Below are 15,198 nucleotides of genomic sequence, written 5' to 3'. Positions count from 1 at the left end.
TGAATGAAGGGGTCTCCAGCACGTGCCTCGGCAGCGCAGAAACGCGCGAGGGAGCTATCTTAGCCGACAGCGAGACCTCGGAGGGAAAATGAGTGGAATATTTTCGGTCTTTAGTAGCATTTAATAAGAAAAACTTAAGTGAAGAATTGACAGCTTGGAGAAGTATTGTAATTAGAGTAAAGTTGGTTGTATGGGGTAATGCACATTATTTTGGAACTAATTGTTTAATCTTCAAGCGCTTGAGTACAGTTCGTGACGAAAATGCAAGCAGAACAAAAGAAAAGCTTGTTTTCTCCATGTATTTATTTATTTGTTTGTTTCTACGCTCGTTTGATTTCATTAGCTAGCTAGTTCATTTAGGTACAGGTAAGCAAAGCGCACTCCCAAAATGGAATGGCTAAAAAGTTTTGTTTTTTTTCGGCGTAAAGCTTCAAGGAACTTCGATACACTGCCCATTTACAAAATGAACGGAAATTGTACAAAACATTGTTTTTCGTATATTTACCTCTATCTGAAGATGATCTGATAGTCTACTAATCTTTACTTTGCCCATTTGTGAGAGGGTAAAATTTTTCACTGGCTTTTAGAGCTGTCAAAATTGCTGGGTCTAGGTGATGGAGAGTTCTTGCCACAGATCTTCATTGGGGTTCAGGTTTAAGATTAGGCTACTCAGAGTTTGACAGATTGATATCAGAATAATTACCATTTTGATATTCAAAGACTATATATATTAGACATTTTGTATAAATGTGTTACCATCTAGTATGTCTCCATCAGTGCTGGTCTCGATTGTCTGTGGAGATATACTTTGGAACAATTCTCTGATGTGCTGTTATTTAAGTGACATAAAAATTGACATAAACATATCGAACGTGTTGTCGTCTGAAAACTTGGCTAATCGAAAATAATAGCATCATGATTGATAGCAGAGTAGTAATAAATTATCTTCCACCAACACCAAAAATCACACATCTTAAAACATTAATGGGACAAACTGAATAGGTCAGCTTTTAGAGAGAGAAAAAAAGAATCAGCTTTTTATGTTTGTTTTTAGAAACACCTGCTTGCGCGAACCTTGCAGTTGTATTGTCCGGCTTCTGTTTGCAGGACCCTCGCGCTTTGTTAATGTAGAGGATTAATAATCTCGTATTTTTCATCAAAGTCTTGACGGTAGGGGGCACCAAAGATAACGTTCCCTCTTCTCGGTCTAAAGTGACAGCAAAAGTGGGCAGGGAGAAAGACGTGTCCAATTGGATTGAGAACTCCCAACTCACCTGGGAAATTACGGAACACGACCACGCAGTAGATCTACGAAATGAAGTTGCGGAGCTGATTTTTTTAAATTAATAACACGGGATACAATGTATACAACCGAACGCAGGCGCATGAGCTTGCACGAAACCAGAAGGAAAGATCCTGTCAGAGTATCGGCGGGAAGTTTGTGGCAGGACCCTCTGGCTATCGAACTCAGCGGCACGAATAAGGGCTTAACTTCACCTCGCTGTCGCAGCCGAGTCTTATCGGTGGTGTATGTTGTTGCTGAAGACGCTTCGGTGCCACAAACTGAGGAAAATCTTTCACTAAGGTGCCTTAAGGAAGCCTGCGCAGACTCGCAAGGGGATCTTAAAACCATCCCATTTGAATGTATTGCGGTGGGTACAGCCAACAGTCTGGATAGTTTCTACAATGCAGGCAAGTGTAGGCATGTGAGAACACCCCAAGGTCTGTTTGCCTTTAAACGCTGTGGGAAACGTAGCGCTCTAAAACATTGTATAGACCATTCATATACATCTAAGAGGCTTTCTAGAAAGCTATTTCTTAAATTTCATTGCAGATGTTGCTGTTGTTGAGATGAGCGATTCCTTTCGCCAACCTTCCCTCTTTTATCACCTCGGTGTGAGAGAGAGTTTCGGCATGACTGACAATATTATATTGTACTGCAATAAGCAAGAAAATGATCTTCATGTTCTAAAGGTAGGCAGTGTAGGACTCTTAGTATTGTGCAATAAATACTTGCAAAATAACACATGATTTTTGAATTTATGCATGTAATCCTACATACACTGCTAAAAATAAAACAATTCATGGCATGTCTGCATTGTTGGTTTTTGCATGGACACCTATGACCAATTAAATTCTTGAACATTTCCTTTATTATTATGAAACACGAATGCTTTGCCATATAAGACACAAGCCACAGAAATCCAACATTGCTTTGATTTCAGAGAGTTTTCTTTATTTATTTACTTATTGTTTGCTTGTTTGTTTGTATGTATGTTTGTGTCCCAACAGGAGCAATGTGGGAGCTATACTTTTATACCATACATGGTGTCGCCTCAGGGAAAGGTTTTTCTCTTGTGATGCAACTCTAATGTGGGGCATTAAGGAGTTCTTGCAGCCTAGCTTTAGCATTGAACCATTGCTGACCCCTTTAGTGAACCAGCTGGTTAAGCTTTTGGAGAATGTGCAAGTTCATGCTAGGTCAGTAGTTGTCTCTTTGCAATGAGTACTTTACCCATTAACATTTCGAATTTTGAAAAAAACTGCTCGTCTCCTGAATGAGATGAACTGATAGAGTGGACTCTATCTCCACAGCGAGTATGTCCATGAGTCCATCCGGCGGGACATCCGCATGGCGCGGGAACGCTTCAGTGGTCAAGCCCTGAGCCAGGAGCTGGGCCACATCCAGAAGCGCCTTGATACGGTGGAGCTGCTCAGTCCCGACATAGTCATGAGCCTCCTCCTGTCCTACCGTGACATCCAGGTGGGGGTTGGCAGGGCAGCCGAGCACATAGAGCACAGTCAGTATACTGCTGATTTCACGCTTTCGTGCTGGTTTCTTCTATTGCTGCATTCTCTTGTATGAGCAACAGCATTTTCTCCTTCTGTTGCCTGTGCATGTGAATTTGTTTGTAGATGAGTAATGTCTGATTACAACCTAACATTTTGATTTATGAACAGATGTGGAAAAATTGACCCAAATGCTGTTTTCTTGTAATTAATGTCATAAACAAATCAGCCACAATGACGCAAACACTGTGATACTTCTGGTAAATTGTATAAATGATTGAATATAATTTAGTCCTTTGCTTTTCCACAGGACTATGAGTCCATAATTAATCTTGTGGAAACCCTGAATAACTTGCCCATGTGCATGGTGGCAACACAACCAAACATCAAATTTCATTATATATTTGCCCTCAACAGGTAATGTTCTTTGATGACATGCATCATCATAGCAATATGGACTATTTTCTGTCATACATGTTTTCAGTAGGTGTACAGTATTGTACTGAGATTTATGATTTTATGATTTATAAAATTATTGTGGAATGATGGATCATCTTAAGCATGTTGATTTTAAAGAATGGCAATCTTAAACGTGTTACCCAATATCTTGTCCTGTCCCCCCCCAACTGTCTTTCCAGGAGGAATCTTCCTGGCGACCGTGCAAAGGCCCTCTCAGTTATTCTGCCCTTAGTGGGGTCCGGAGACCAGGTTGCATCAGATGTGTACTGCCTTTGTGGACGCATTTACAAGGACATGTTCATGAGCTCTGGATTCACAGACACGAGCAGCCGTGATCAGGCCTGCCACTGGTGAGGCCCGATATCCTATCTGCGTCTCTGCCATTTCTACTCCTCACCACAGTGTTGAAGATGTTTATGCTTGTCACACACTTAATGGTGTAGTGTTAGATGCAAAGGAAATATAAACACATGAGACTGCAATTTTTAAATTCCATTCAAAGTTCAACGTTTTTGTCACATACATAGTCATACACAGTATAACTGGCAGTGAAATGCCTTTGGTGAGCTTAATTTAGAGTAGGTCAGCTTAATTTAGAGTAATTGTTTAAGGTGTAACCCTACCTTACGAAATCTCTCCACTGATTTGTTTCGCCTGAGAAACTGGTCATGTAAACCCTTAAAACTAATACTGTGTGTCTTGAATGGCAATGTTTTATGTTGGTTAAAGTAACACATGTAATGTTTCAAAAGGAAGTAAAGATACTACTGCAAGAGAGTGCATCTCTGTGATACAGCATCAACCTGCTGCCATTGAGACAGGGTCTGAGCAAGCACACACACATATTTGTGTGAAGAAATTTTAGGCACATACACTGCTTGCACATACTACATAGACAAATGTAACTAATAATAATAATAATAATAATAATAATACATGAAATGAATATAGTGCTTTTCAAGAGCCCAAATATATAACTAGTATGTGTGTATTAGCAGTTGTTACATATATATGCGCAAGTAGTATGTACACAACTGGTCCACTGTATTTGGTCTCTCATAATTAAGGGATTTTTTTGGACATCTGTTGCTTATTCTTTTTGCATCCAAATAGACAGCGGCAGCATTATGATGTTACATTATTTCAAAAGAAGTAAAAGGCATAGCCAATATTCCATAACAGGGATAAAATGTAATACTGTTCCCAGCCAGACTCCCTCCCCTCTGCACTATGTGCATCTAAGCCTCTGGGACAAAGAATGTTGAGCTACTGATATCTTCACAGGCAGTTTGACCTTAACCCATGGATAGCTAGGATATGGGTGCTGTAGGTTTGTGCACATAATGACCTAGTGGTCTCATCTAAAGGATATAATGTGCCGGTACATACCTACCATCTACTGTGGGCACTGTGGCTGGCTAAGAGATTTCATCGGAGCCATCAGCATGCGCAGAGAAAGCGGACATGCAGCATTCATGCTATCGGTGGTGACAGTATTTTCACAACAGAAGCTGGCTTTATCTGCACAGCCATGCTTTCAGGTCGCCCTTATCTGTCCTGTTTTTACCCATACTTTTCTGTACAGGTACGGTAAGGCTTTCGAGATGGAACCCTCTCTGCACTCAGGCATCAACAACGTGGTCCTTCTCATGGCTGCCGGCCATGGGTTTGACACCTCTGTTGAGCTGCGCAAAATTGGTATGTGTCATTCAGTTCCTGCACCTTTGTCCTGTGCCCTATATATTTAAGGAACAAGAAATGCTCGAGGGTGAACTGATGCTGTACTGCCTCATTTGTGTGCTTGTGAGATCATGTCCTCAGCATCAGTAGGACAGAGAGTTTTCATGATGGCAGTACAGCAAGTGAAGGGCATTAGTGTTCTCTTGCACAACTGAAGCTACAGTTTGCCGGGATTGTCATGTTTCAGTATTGGTTAACTGACATTGTCTTCATTGTCTTTGTTTTGCCCTGGGGGCCAGGTGTCACTCTCAGCAGTCTACTTGGCAGGAAGGGAAGCCTGGAAAAGATGCAGGACTACTGGGATGTAGGTTTCTACCTCGGAGCTGGAATTCTGGCCAATGAGCACAAGAAAGTCATAGAGGCCTCTGAGAAACTCTATAGACTCAAAGCACCAATGTGGTGAGTATCTTAAACAGTTAATAGTGTTGTTCTCAGGAATAAGCACTTCCATCTGGACATGTCTTTAAGATGACGGTCAGGTATTTACTTTAATGGGAGCCCCATACATAACACTTTACCTAATTGTTCAATGTGGGTTGTATTATAGGTATGTAGGATCAGTGATGGAGACATATATTCTGTACAAGCAGTTTACCAGACCACCAGAGGTGAAGCATCCTAAACAGGAGATGGTGGACTTTTGGATGGAGCTGATGGTGCAAGCATGCAAACCTACCATATCCACAGCGCACTGCCCTGTAAGAGTGTGGTCTGTACTCCACCTTGGGACTCTCATGAGCAGCTAGAATGTTGGCCTGAAGCCTGTGGGTATTGGAAACAGTGGTATCTGTAACGGCTATCGTTACAGGTCCTTATCCTGGAGCCAACCAAGGCATTCCAGCCCAGTGTAGTGAGTGTGAGCGAGGAGGACGAGAGCCGCACAGTGCAGCTGAGACACGTTGCTCCATTGAAGGTACGTGACACGCCAACTTCTCCTCTCTGCTCTTCCACCCTGCCATGTCTAGCCCATGGTGGGCTCATGTGGCTGGCCACCCGTCTGTGCTGTGGGCTTCTGGACGAGTGCCGCCAGTGATGGATCAGCAGGGTGGAGCTTTCTAGTGGTGATGAATTATTAACAAGGTGTTTTTTTCTTAAATGAAAGGCAGAGGAGACTGCGCATAGTAGACAATAGCTGAGGTCCGGTTTCACAACACTGTAATGTGACACAGCGTTGTGAAGTTCACACGTACCAGAGAATGTACTAGCACCATGGCTGAAGAGGCATACATATACATTGGACCTTACTAACCCGGGGCAAGTCTTATCCAGCCATAATGCAGCCGTATTATCGCTTCAGAAACAATCGTAGTTTTGGTCATACAGTGAGGTGAATGTTGTATTCAGTATCCCAATGGTCAGAAATGATTCAGTCGTCTTGCAGCTTATTAGAATGTTGTAGAATGTGTTTCAGCAATATGTCTTCGTATTATTTTGACCTTTTTTAGTGGATATTTTAGTGTCTCACTAGAGATTTGTGGTGAGCACTTGTATTAAAGGGCTTTGTATTAAGTCATCTGTAAGCATGTTCCATTTCCTCTTGTCCCACTTAGAAAGGCCTCTATGAGTGGACTTTCCCTGCATCAGCAATCCGTGGCGTGAGGTATGCTCATGTGGGACACTCACTCACCACAGCTCTCAGGCATTTATGTTCACATTTATATTAAGTAGATTAAGCAGACACCCTTCTTTAAAGTCCCAGCTGTCTCTCTCATGCCGCCGCCTTCTCTCTGTGAGCCTCTGAGCTAACAAACAGATATCTTAAACCTTTTCCCATGTGGCTACAGTTCTCTTCCTGATTCCAGAAACAACTTCTGTGCTATATTTGAATCTTTGTCTTTCAGGCCTTTAGCCTAGTTTTTGATCCCATGGTCAGCCTTCAGAGCAGTGGAGGGCTTGTTTTCTGCACAGATGCTTGCAACATCAGTCTGGCATTGTTATGTAATGGGTCAGATGTGATCATTTCCTCAGGAGAAGCAGGTTACACTACTTGCCCTTTATGCTCTTTCTACTGCCTGGAAAACCTTGTTTCCTGGTCTTGCAAAGGAAAGTGTGAGCATGTTTTTGGGTATACAGTGTGTCATTGCACTGAGAGAGGAGTGCATACAGCAGTTGATGACTGATGACTGCATTATTCAGCTTATTCAGCTTTAGTTGATCTGTTTGCTGTGTTTTATCTATTGCTTGGCCTAATTTATACTGTGTGAAAGAGTACCCCTCACTGTTTCTGCTGAAATGACATGCACATGGTTTTACTTTCACATAAGATTTACAGAAAAATGTATGCCACAATGTGAGGTGTCTGTGAATAACTTATGTCTAGGGTAAAAATTTGTGTACCAATCAATATGCTTTTTGGTCTCCTCTTTCAGTATCTCTAAATTTGATGAGCGGAGCTGTTTTCTCTATGTCCTGTATAATTCGGATGATTTCCAGCTGTGCTTTCCTAGTGATCTGCACTGCAAACGGTGAGTAATACATACACACATGCGCGCACACACAGTGAAATGAAAACAAGAGTGTGGAACTGTCATGTTATGCTTATTATATAGATAGAAATATTCACAGTCAGTATTATTCTAAATAGACAAGCAGCCTTCATTACTGTAACGACAGATTTTTTTTATAGCTCATGTGAGTTATGACGTACTGGAAAATGATTGTTTAAATCTGTTTGTTTAGGGATTCAAATAATAACATGCAGAACATTACTATTTACCAGAAAAAGCAGGAGTATTGTTAATGGTTAATTGCTTTATCATTGTGGGTGGGGAGGGGCATGCTTCCTGCTCTGCTCATGTGAATGTGACTATCTTCCCATAGATTCTGTGAACTGGTGAACTCTCTGATATGTCAGGGAGAGTCTTCAGTGGATGAACTTAGCCCTGCTAGTGGAGGAGTTTTGGAGGTGAGACAGTTTTGATAATACCCATTTAACCATTACAAATTAACTACAGTATAATAAGAACATTAACTTTTGCTAGTTTTAGTGTAGTGGTTCGTTTTCATAACTTGAAACTATACAGAACAGTCTCTGTTTGGCAGGATACACATAAAGGGGGTGTTCATTTTATTAGCAGTCGAGTGCTTACAATTTACTAGCTACCTCTGGGGGAAAAGTGGAGTAAGAACACTGACATATAGATCATCCAGGTACTTCAGTTCCCACCACGTGGGCAGTCCCACCAGTTGTCACTTACTTTCTTTGCTTCTCCACTTCCTCCTGTGCCATGTTTAGCCTTGCGTGCATCTGTATTTAGAGCCCCGACAGCAGTTTCACCGTATCCTGAATGGGTGTTTCTACACAGGAATGTGTTCCCCTCTACTGAGGATGTGGGGATAAAGTGCAATATGCTCCTTACCTGTGTGAGGAATACAGCATGAGAATTGGTGTCTAATGGCTGTCCGGTCTCTGCCGTGTTCTCATTCTGCTTCTCCAGCACATGTATGAGAAAGGGGAGAATGGAGAGAAAGTGCTGCTCGGGAAAGGAACGTATGGAGTGGTGTATGCCGGCCGAGACCTGAGCAATCAAGTGCGCATTGCCATCAAGGAGATTCCGGAGAAAGACAGCACGTATGGACATGTTTGACTGCTGTCGTTTCATTGATCCTTTCACAGTCTTTCCTGTTCTAGCACTAAACATTGAACTAGAAAAATGTTTAGGCCTTTCTGAACATATTCAGAGGTGCCAAGGTTTTGATAACTTTTGTCCTCAAGAGAGATTAATGTGTATTTAGACTTTTCCCACTCAATGTTTATCCCCAGAAAGCAATGTGGGTATATACCTAAGGGCCGCTGTTATTTCTTTAAAGCAAACGACACCATAATGCAGACTTGCAGCCTGTCATTCAAAATGGGAAATGGGTCATTTCACTTCACTTGGGTTACACTGAGGGTCACCTTTTTTGTCTGTCTGTCTGGCTGGCTGTCTGTCTCTCTCTCTCTCTCTCTCTCTCTCTCTCTCTCTCTCTCTCTCTCTCTCTCTCTCTCTCTCTCTCTCTCTCTGTGTCTGTCTGTCTCTCTCTCTCTCTGGCAGCTACTCCCAGCCACTCCATGAGGAGATAGCTCTCCACAAGAGGCTAAAGCACCGCAACATTGTCCAGTACCTGGGCTCCATCAGCGAGGATGGCTTCATCAAAATTTTCATGGAAGAGGTGCCAGGAGGTATGTGACGTTGCCCCCTCCTAACTCCACGTCATTCATTGAGTCACACAAGCAATGTGGAAAACCAGTCTTTTATGTTCAGCTGGACATTTTGGTTGCATGTTCATGTGTGGGAGGATGTCTGGCAGACAGTAAGTGCTGCATGCTCTTTGATTCTTCCTGTAAAAGCTTGCCTTGTTTGATATTTCAACATGAGTGCACATGAGCACACAGAGATAGTGTATATTTTATTGTGGCAAAAATATTGATCTACTCTCATTTGTTTCCACAGGAAGCCTGTCCTCTCTCTTACGATCAAAATGGGGTCCCCTTAAAGATAATGAGCCCACCATTGTCTTCTACACCAAGCAGATCCTTGAAGGACTCAGATACCTTCATGATAATCAGATAGTTCATAGAGATATCAAGGTACAGTCCTAAGAGAGCCACAGATTTGAACCTGTAGCTGTGTAGACATGAACAGATACCTGTCCTGTTTTTTCTGATCATTTTGCCTATCCCATCAGGGTGACAACGTTCTGATTAACACATACAGTGGTGTACTCAAGATTTCTGACTTTGGAACCTCTAAAAGACTAGCAGGAATCAATCCATGTACAGAGACCTTTACAGGTGAACTTTGTACTTAAGTTACTTTGAATTCACATATTTATCATGCACTGATTGTGTGTGTGTGATGGTGTCATAGCAAATCAGCTACTATGGCTTGGAGAAATGTCTCATGCATGAGCACTTTTGATTTCACATTGACATGGTCAGTTAGAACATGCTGTTGGTCAAGACTGAACTAGGGAGATGGGCCACATTAGCAACCCCAGGACTCGCCACTCCCTCGTGCTTTCACATAAGGGATGACAAATTATGCAACACAGCCTTCTCTTTCTTAATTTTGTATTTGACTGTATTATAAACCTTTAATAAACCTTTTAATCATTGAGACCTGTTTTTTAAAATCCCAAATGCATGTAGGTACTCTGCAGTACATGGCTCCAGAGATTATAGACAAGGGCCCACGGGGATATGGGAAGCCAGCTGATATCTGGTCCCTAGGCTGTACCATTATAGAAATGGCCACTGGGAAAACACCCTTCCATGAGCTTGGCAGCCCACAGGCAGCCATGTTTAAGGTAGCACTTTTGTCACACTTATGATGTAGCCCTCCTATAGTGTACTGCAAATGTAGTTTTGACAGTGCATCATAGGCATATACTCTTAAGGCCTTGGTTTAGACATGTGGATGTGATGAAGGAAATGCTCCCATTAGGACTGCTAAGCCCAGGCCCTTGTGTTCCAGGTGGGCATGTTTAAGATCCACCCTACCGTGCCAGAGTGCATGTCGGTGGAGGCCAAAACCTTCATCATGTGCTGCTTTGAGCCCAACCCAGACAAGAGGACCACTGCCTCTGAGCTGCTAAAATATGTCTTCCTTAAAGGCAGAAAACGAGCCAAGCTCCAGCCTTACTTAGCCGAGGTCGAATCCAGCTCTGCTGGTGAGTGTGGTCCTATACACTATACATTGATAGCTCTGTTATCTGTATAATTAGGCATGAAACTTCTTGTGCCTTAGTGTATGTGGCTACTGTAGTTTTGTGCAATGTGTCCAGTGCCTTTTGAAAATGTCCAGGTTAGAGGTGCCATTTCTATGTATGTTATGGAGCATTGTAGTTTCAATTGTTAGGTACTGCAGTGTATTCCTGTGTATTATTATATATAAGCATAAAACTGCTGTTCACTGATTTGGCCTGGTGTGAGCAGGAGAGTACCACAGGAGCATGTCTGTGCCCATCGCTGTGTATGTGGAGGACACAGATGCTGAGAAGATGGAGCTTTCCAGCTCTCTGGACCTGAGGAGTCCAATTCACCACATCAGAGGAAGTGATGTTTCAGAGAGCCCTCCCAGCTTCCTACCGTGAGCTAGAGCACCATGACAAACACCTGTTTATTACACCATGACAAACACCTATTTTTATTACACCATGAAATGGGTGCATGGTGCACAAGCACTAGTTAAATGTAACTGAAGTGTTGTGTTTGTGCATGTGGGCGTGTGTGTGTTCCAGGGTGTCAGGGGAGCAGCAGGTTGACTTATCGAGTCCTTCTGTGACAGGAGAGCAGCTAGGCCTGTTCCTGCTGAGGAAGGACAGTGAGAGGAGAAACACCCTTCACAAAGTGCTTACTGACTACATAGGCCAAGTAGTATGTAACATTCAGGACTCACTGCCACCGGTAAATCAATTCTCACACGCGCGCATGCACACATGACCCACATCCACACACAAAGGCAATGTGCATCTATTTTGTGTTGTGAAATATGGACTGCATTATCCTGAAATGGTGTTTGTTTTGTGGGTTTTGCTATTTGCTCTACACTCCTGTCCTGCAGACTGAGGAACCCAGCATCACCTCAGAGCAGATCAAGCAGCTGATAGGCTGCCTGTCTGAGAACATCCGCTCCCCAGACAAGAAGCAGCTGACAACCCGACTCCTGAAGCTTCGCTCAAGCCTGCACACGGACGCAGTAGCCCTCGGCAGCCTGCAGGCGGTGCTCTTCAGCTTCCAGGATGCTGTATGTGGCAGCATTGGTATAATTAACATTGTATCAGCAGACAGCTCAGGAGCACACCCTGACGAGAGCCTTGCCATTGCTTCTACAGGTGAAGAGGGTGCTGCGGCAGCAGCAGGTGAAACCTCATTGGATGTTTGCTCTGGATAACCTGCTGAGACAGGCTGTGCAGGATGCCATCACTGTTCTACTGCCAGGTACATCCAGGCCCACTCTCCACGCTGCCCCAGTGCCTTTACACACTCCACCCTCATGCCTCGTTTCCTTGTGCTCCTTAGAACTCAAGCTTCAGCTGCAGTCTTCCTTCGAGATGGAGGAAGGCACTCCTATCGAAACAGAGCAGCCCAGGGAAAATGGCCAGGAAGCATCTGCAGAGTCCCCTGCTGGGGACGGTGGCCCTGCCCAGCACCCAGAGGGGTCTGAAGGGCAGGCCACAAGTTCCAGACTGCCTGCCAGCCTCCTAAGCAGCTATAGACCCCTGGCCCAGGAGTTTACCAAGTTACGCCAAGAAACCTGGAGGTGCCCAACAGCCAGCTCTGGACAGTGTTTACCCCAGGAGTGTTCTAGGAATTTATTTTTCAGTGCTAGCTCATTTGGGCTTATATAAGTAGAGATGACTCTCTTTGACTCTTCCACCTATCTGCTTGTGATCATTGTAGGAATGAACAGTGAAACTGATACTGAATCATGGAAGTTCATATTACTACTCCAGCTATATTCTAGGATAAGAACATTCCAAATGCCTCATAAACGGCCAGAAGGGGGCATTGGTAGAACAGTAAAATCATTTGTGAATCCTTGAGGCTGATAGGCATCATGCTTTATTTTGGGTTTCCAGATTACTGACTCAGCTAAGTGAGAAGGAGAAGGAATACCAGGAACTGCTCAGGGATTCAGTGCAAAGTAAACAAGGGCAGATAGATAGCCTTAAGGAAAGGTCTGCACCAGAAACCAATGGTAAGTATTATGTCCTCCTTTGTCCTACTTCTCCTGTCTTGTTTTTCTTCCCCTTTCCTAAAGTGTTTATTCTTAAGAAATAAAAGCATTTGCCTGTGCCAACTGGAAGTTACAACAAGGCAGTGTTTTATACCACCCTCACTCGCCGATGCAGTACTACATTACTGATGTGAACAGCTGTGGGGGAAAGGTGTTGGACCTCAACATAGTCATTAGTCAGTCACACCAAGCCCAGGCACAAACTCTTAAGGCTTGTCTAAATATTCCTTCCCTGTTAACTGTAATCCATGAAAGTGTGGTGGTTTTCTTTCATGAGTAATTAAGACTCTCCTGAATGTTAGTGTCTTGCATATTTACATTTGCAGCATTTGGCAGATGCTCTTATTCAGAGTCTTATTCAGGATTTGTTACTGATGCTCATCCATGCCCCTGTCATCATTAAAATGAAAGGGTTGGCTTAGTGTTATAACAACTAAAGACGGTCTCTCTTTGTGTGAATACATGTGGAGTGAGGAAACCCCTGTTTAATTAAAAGAAAACCTTGCTATCATGTTATGATGCATCATAACATGTAACCACCTCACCTCTGAAGTTCACACATCACTCCCCTGCTGAATTCCCTTCATTGGCTTCCAAACCTTGATGCTCTCCTACAAAGCTAAAAATGGACCAGCCCTTCCATACATGATGTCTATAGTCAAAGTCCGATCCGTACCTCAAGTACTTCAAACCTCGAGTACAGCTCGGCTTGAAACGCTTCAGGTCTCGTGGAACAAGCATTGAGTCTATCCTGTCCTGGCTCCCAAATGGTGGAATGAACTTCCACTGGCTGTCTGGATAGCAGAGTACCTTGCAGTCTTCAAACACAGACTAAAGACATTTTATTTCTATTTGTGGAATATTTAGATTGACCAAAGATTCCGCACTTGTTGGGTAACCAAAGCTCTAACATGTATAATTTGATATTGTTTCATATTGCACTCATTGTCTGAGATGGAGCTTATATATGTTTTGTACTTCTAGGTATCAGCATTGATCCCTATATTTCAACAGTATTCTAGTTCCATGTTATCTGAACTATAACCTACTGTACTGGCTATGATGCATTGTATGAGTAGATGACAAGACAGTTTTGTAAGTTTCTCTGGATAAGAGCATTTGCTGAATGCCAAAAATGTAAATGTACACACCCTCTCTCCCCAGATAACAAGGTGGAATGGTCGCATGATCAGACCCAGGCCCTGGTGCAGTGGCTGAAGGCTGTCCCAGTGGATGAGCACACCATAAGCACAGTGAGTGCAGTGCTCTGTCCTGCTCTACACAGCACTGCCATGCAGAGGCCTCATGCTCATGTTTGTTGTCATGCAGGTCTTGGCTCATGGCTTCACCCTGAATGTCCTGCTCTACATGGCCTGCAGGGATGATCTGAAGTATTGTGGCATCAAGTGAGCACGCGTGCAGACTGGCCACCGCCTTTCAGAAATTGTCAGGAGACAAACTGCGAAGTAATGTTTTTGACCGTGTGTGTGTGTGTGTGTGTGCATACAGAGGTGGCATGCTGTGTCGTATGTGGAGAGCCATCTTGAAACAGAGGATGTCTCATCTGAATTCAGTGACTGAGGAAAGTGAAGAAAGCATACTGTAACTGACAGAACTCAGCTATCATCCTGTGAGCTCAATGAGCTTGAAACATTTGTGCCTTTTGTCTGGCATCATTGTTTATGTATTTTCATTTCATTTGGGATGGCTATTAATTTTGATTTTGAGATCAAATGTGTGCCTTTTCTAAGAAGTTGATGTATAGAGTACTCATAGGTCATACTGGGAAGATGTACTCTAATAGGTATTTGTTTCAAGTTTCACTCAGGAAATTAAGCAGGCCTCAGAGCCTAATATCAGAACCAGTTGGGACCCTGTTTCTGCAATTCCTGATTTGGGAATATAATGGGAGTCTGTATATTGAATTTGGTCTTGGGATTTAGAGCCAACATAGTTTGATATGAACTATTTCCAAAACAGTTCTATCAACATATTAAAGTAAAAACTACATCTTTTTCACAGAAATATGAAGTCCAAGTTCAGGCCATATGATGTGGAGACATAAGCAGTAATGTTCAAGTGCATTATTGCCATAGAAGTGTAGCAAAGTAAACAAAAGAAATCTGCTAACGAAGCAAAAACTAGAGGTTTATGTTTCCCTTTACATTATCCAACCATTAATGTTCAATTTTCTTTTTATGAGATTTTTACTATGGCGATTCCAGGCATAACTAAACATCAGTACTTTCAGAGCATAAAATAATGCTGCTGGTTTCACAATATAACATTTCCATTGTATGTTACATCTTATTACTGTGTTAAATGAAGGAAAGAAAACTTTACTGACATTCTTAAAAATGTACATTTTTACAATAAATAAACTCAAATAATAGGCCTGCTATGTGTTGGTGTTAGAATGAACACTTCTGGACATTTAAAGGAACAGTTTTTCCAGTGATTCCGCTTCACATTAGGAAACAGCCATTAT

At 42.7% G+C, this 15,198-nt stretch overlaps 1 protein-coding gene across 1 annotated transcript; it reads left to right on the top strand.

Annotated features, from left to right (window-relative positions):
• The first annotated feature begins 74 nt into the window (after positions 1-74).
• Positions 75-15,102, top strand: si:ch211-1i11.3 (mitogen-activated protein kinase kinase kinase 5). Its single transcript, XM_027001630.2, is given in 29 exon segments — positions 75-1,692; positions 1,835-1,974; positions 2,293-2,349; positions 2,351-2,481; positions 2,596-2,764; positions 3,101-3,207; positions 3,429-3,599; positions 4,835-4,947; positions 5,229-5,388; positions 5,537-5,687; positions 5,798-5,902; positions 6,540-6,589; positions 7,359-7,454; positions 7,810-7,894; positions 8,427-8,560; positions 9,024-9,151; positions 9,423-9,559; positions 9,658-9,763; positions 10,121-10,278; positions 10,446-10,641; positions 10,907-11,060; positions 11,212-11,377; positions 11,535-11,717; positions 11,806-11,911; positions 11,993-12,233; positions 12,553-12,671; positions 13,875-13,963; positions 14,040-14,116; positions 14,220-15,102. Coding segments are annotated over 29 exon segments (3,957 nt in total). The 5' UTR covers positions 75-1,361; the 3' UTR covers positions 14,317-15,102.
• Positions 15,103-15,198: the final 96 nt, after the last annotated feature.

This window comes from Electrophorus electricus, chromosome 10, assembly GCF_013358815.1.
Source record: "Electrophorus electricus isolate fEleEle1 chromosome 10, fEleEle1.pri, whole genome shotgun sequence".
In the NCBI taxonomy this organism is placed as follows: Eukaryota; Metazoa; Chordata; class Actinopteri; order Gymnotiformes; family Gymnotidae; genus Electrophorus; species Electrophorus electricus.
The sequence above is the reverse complement of the archived record's forward strand: the minus strand, read 5'-3'. Positions and strand labels throughout refer to the sequence as shown.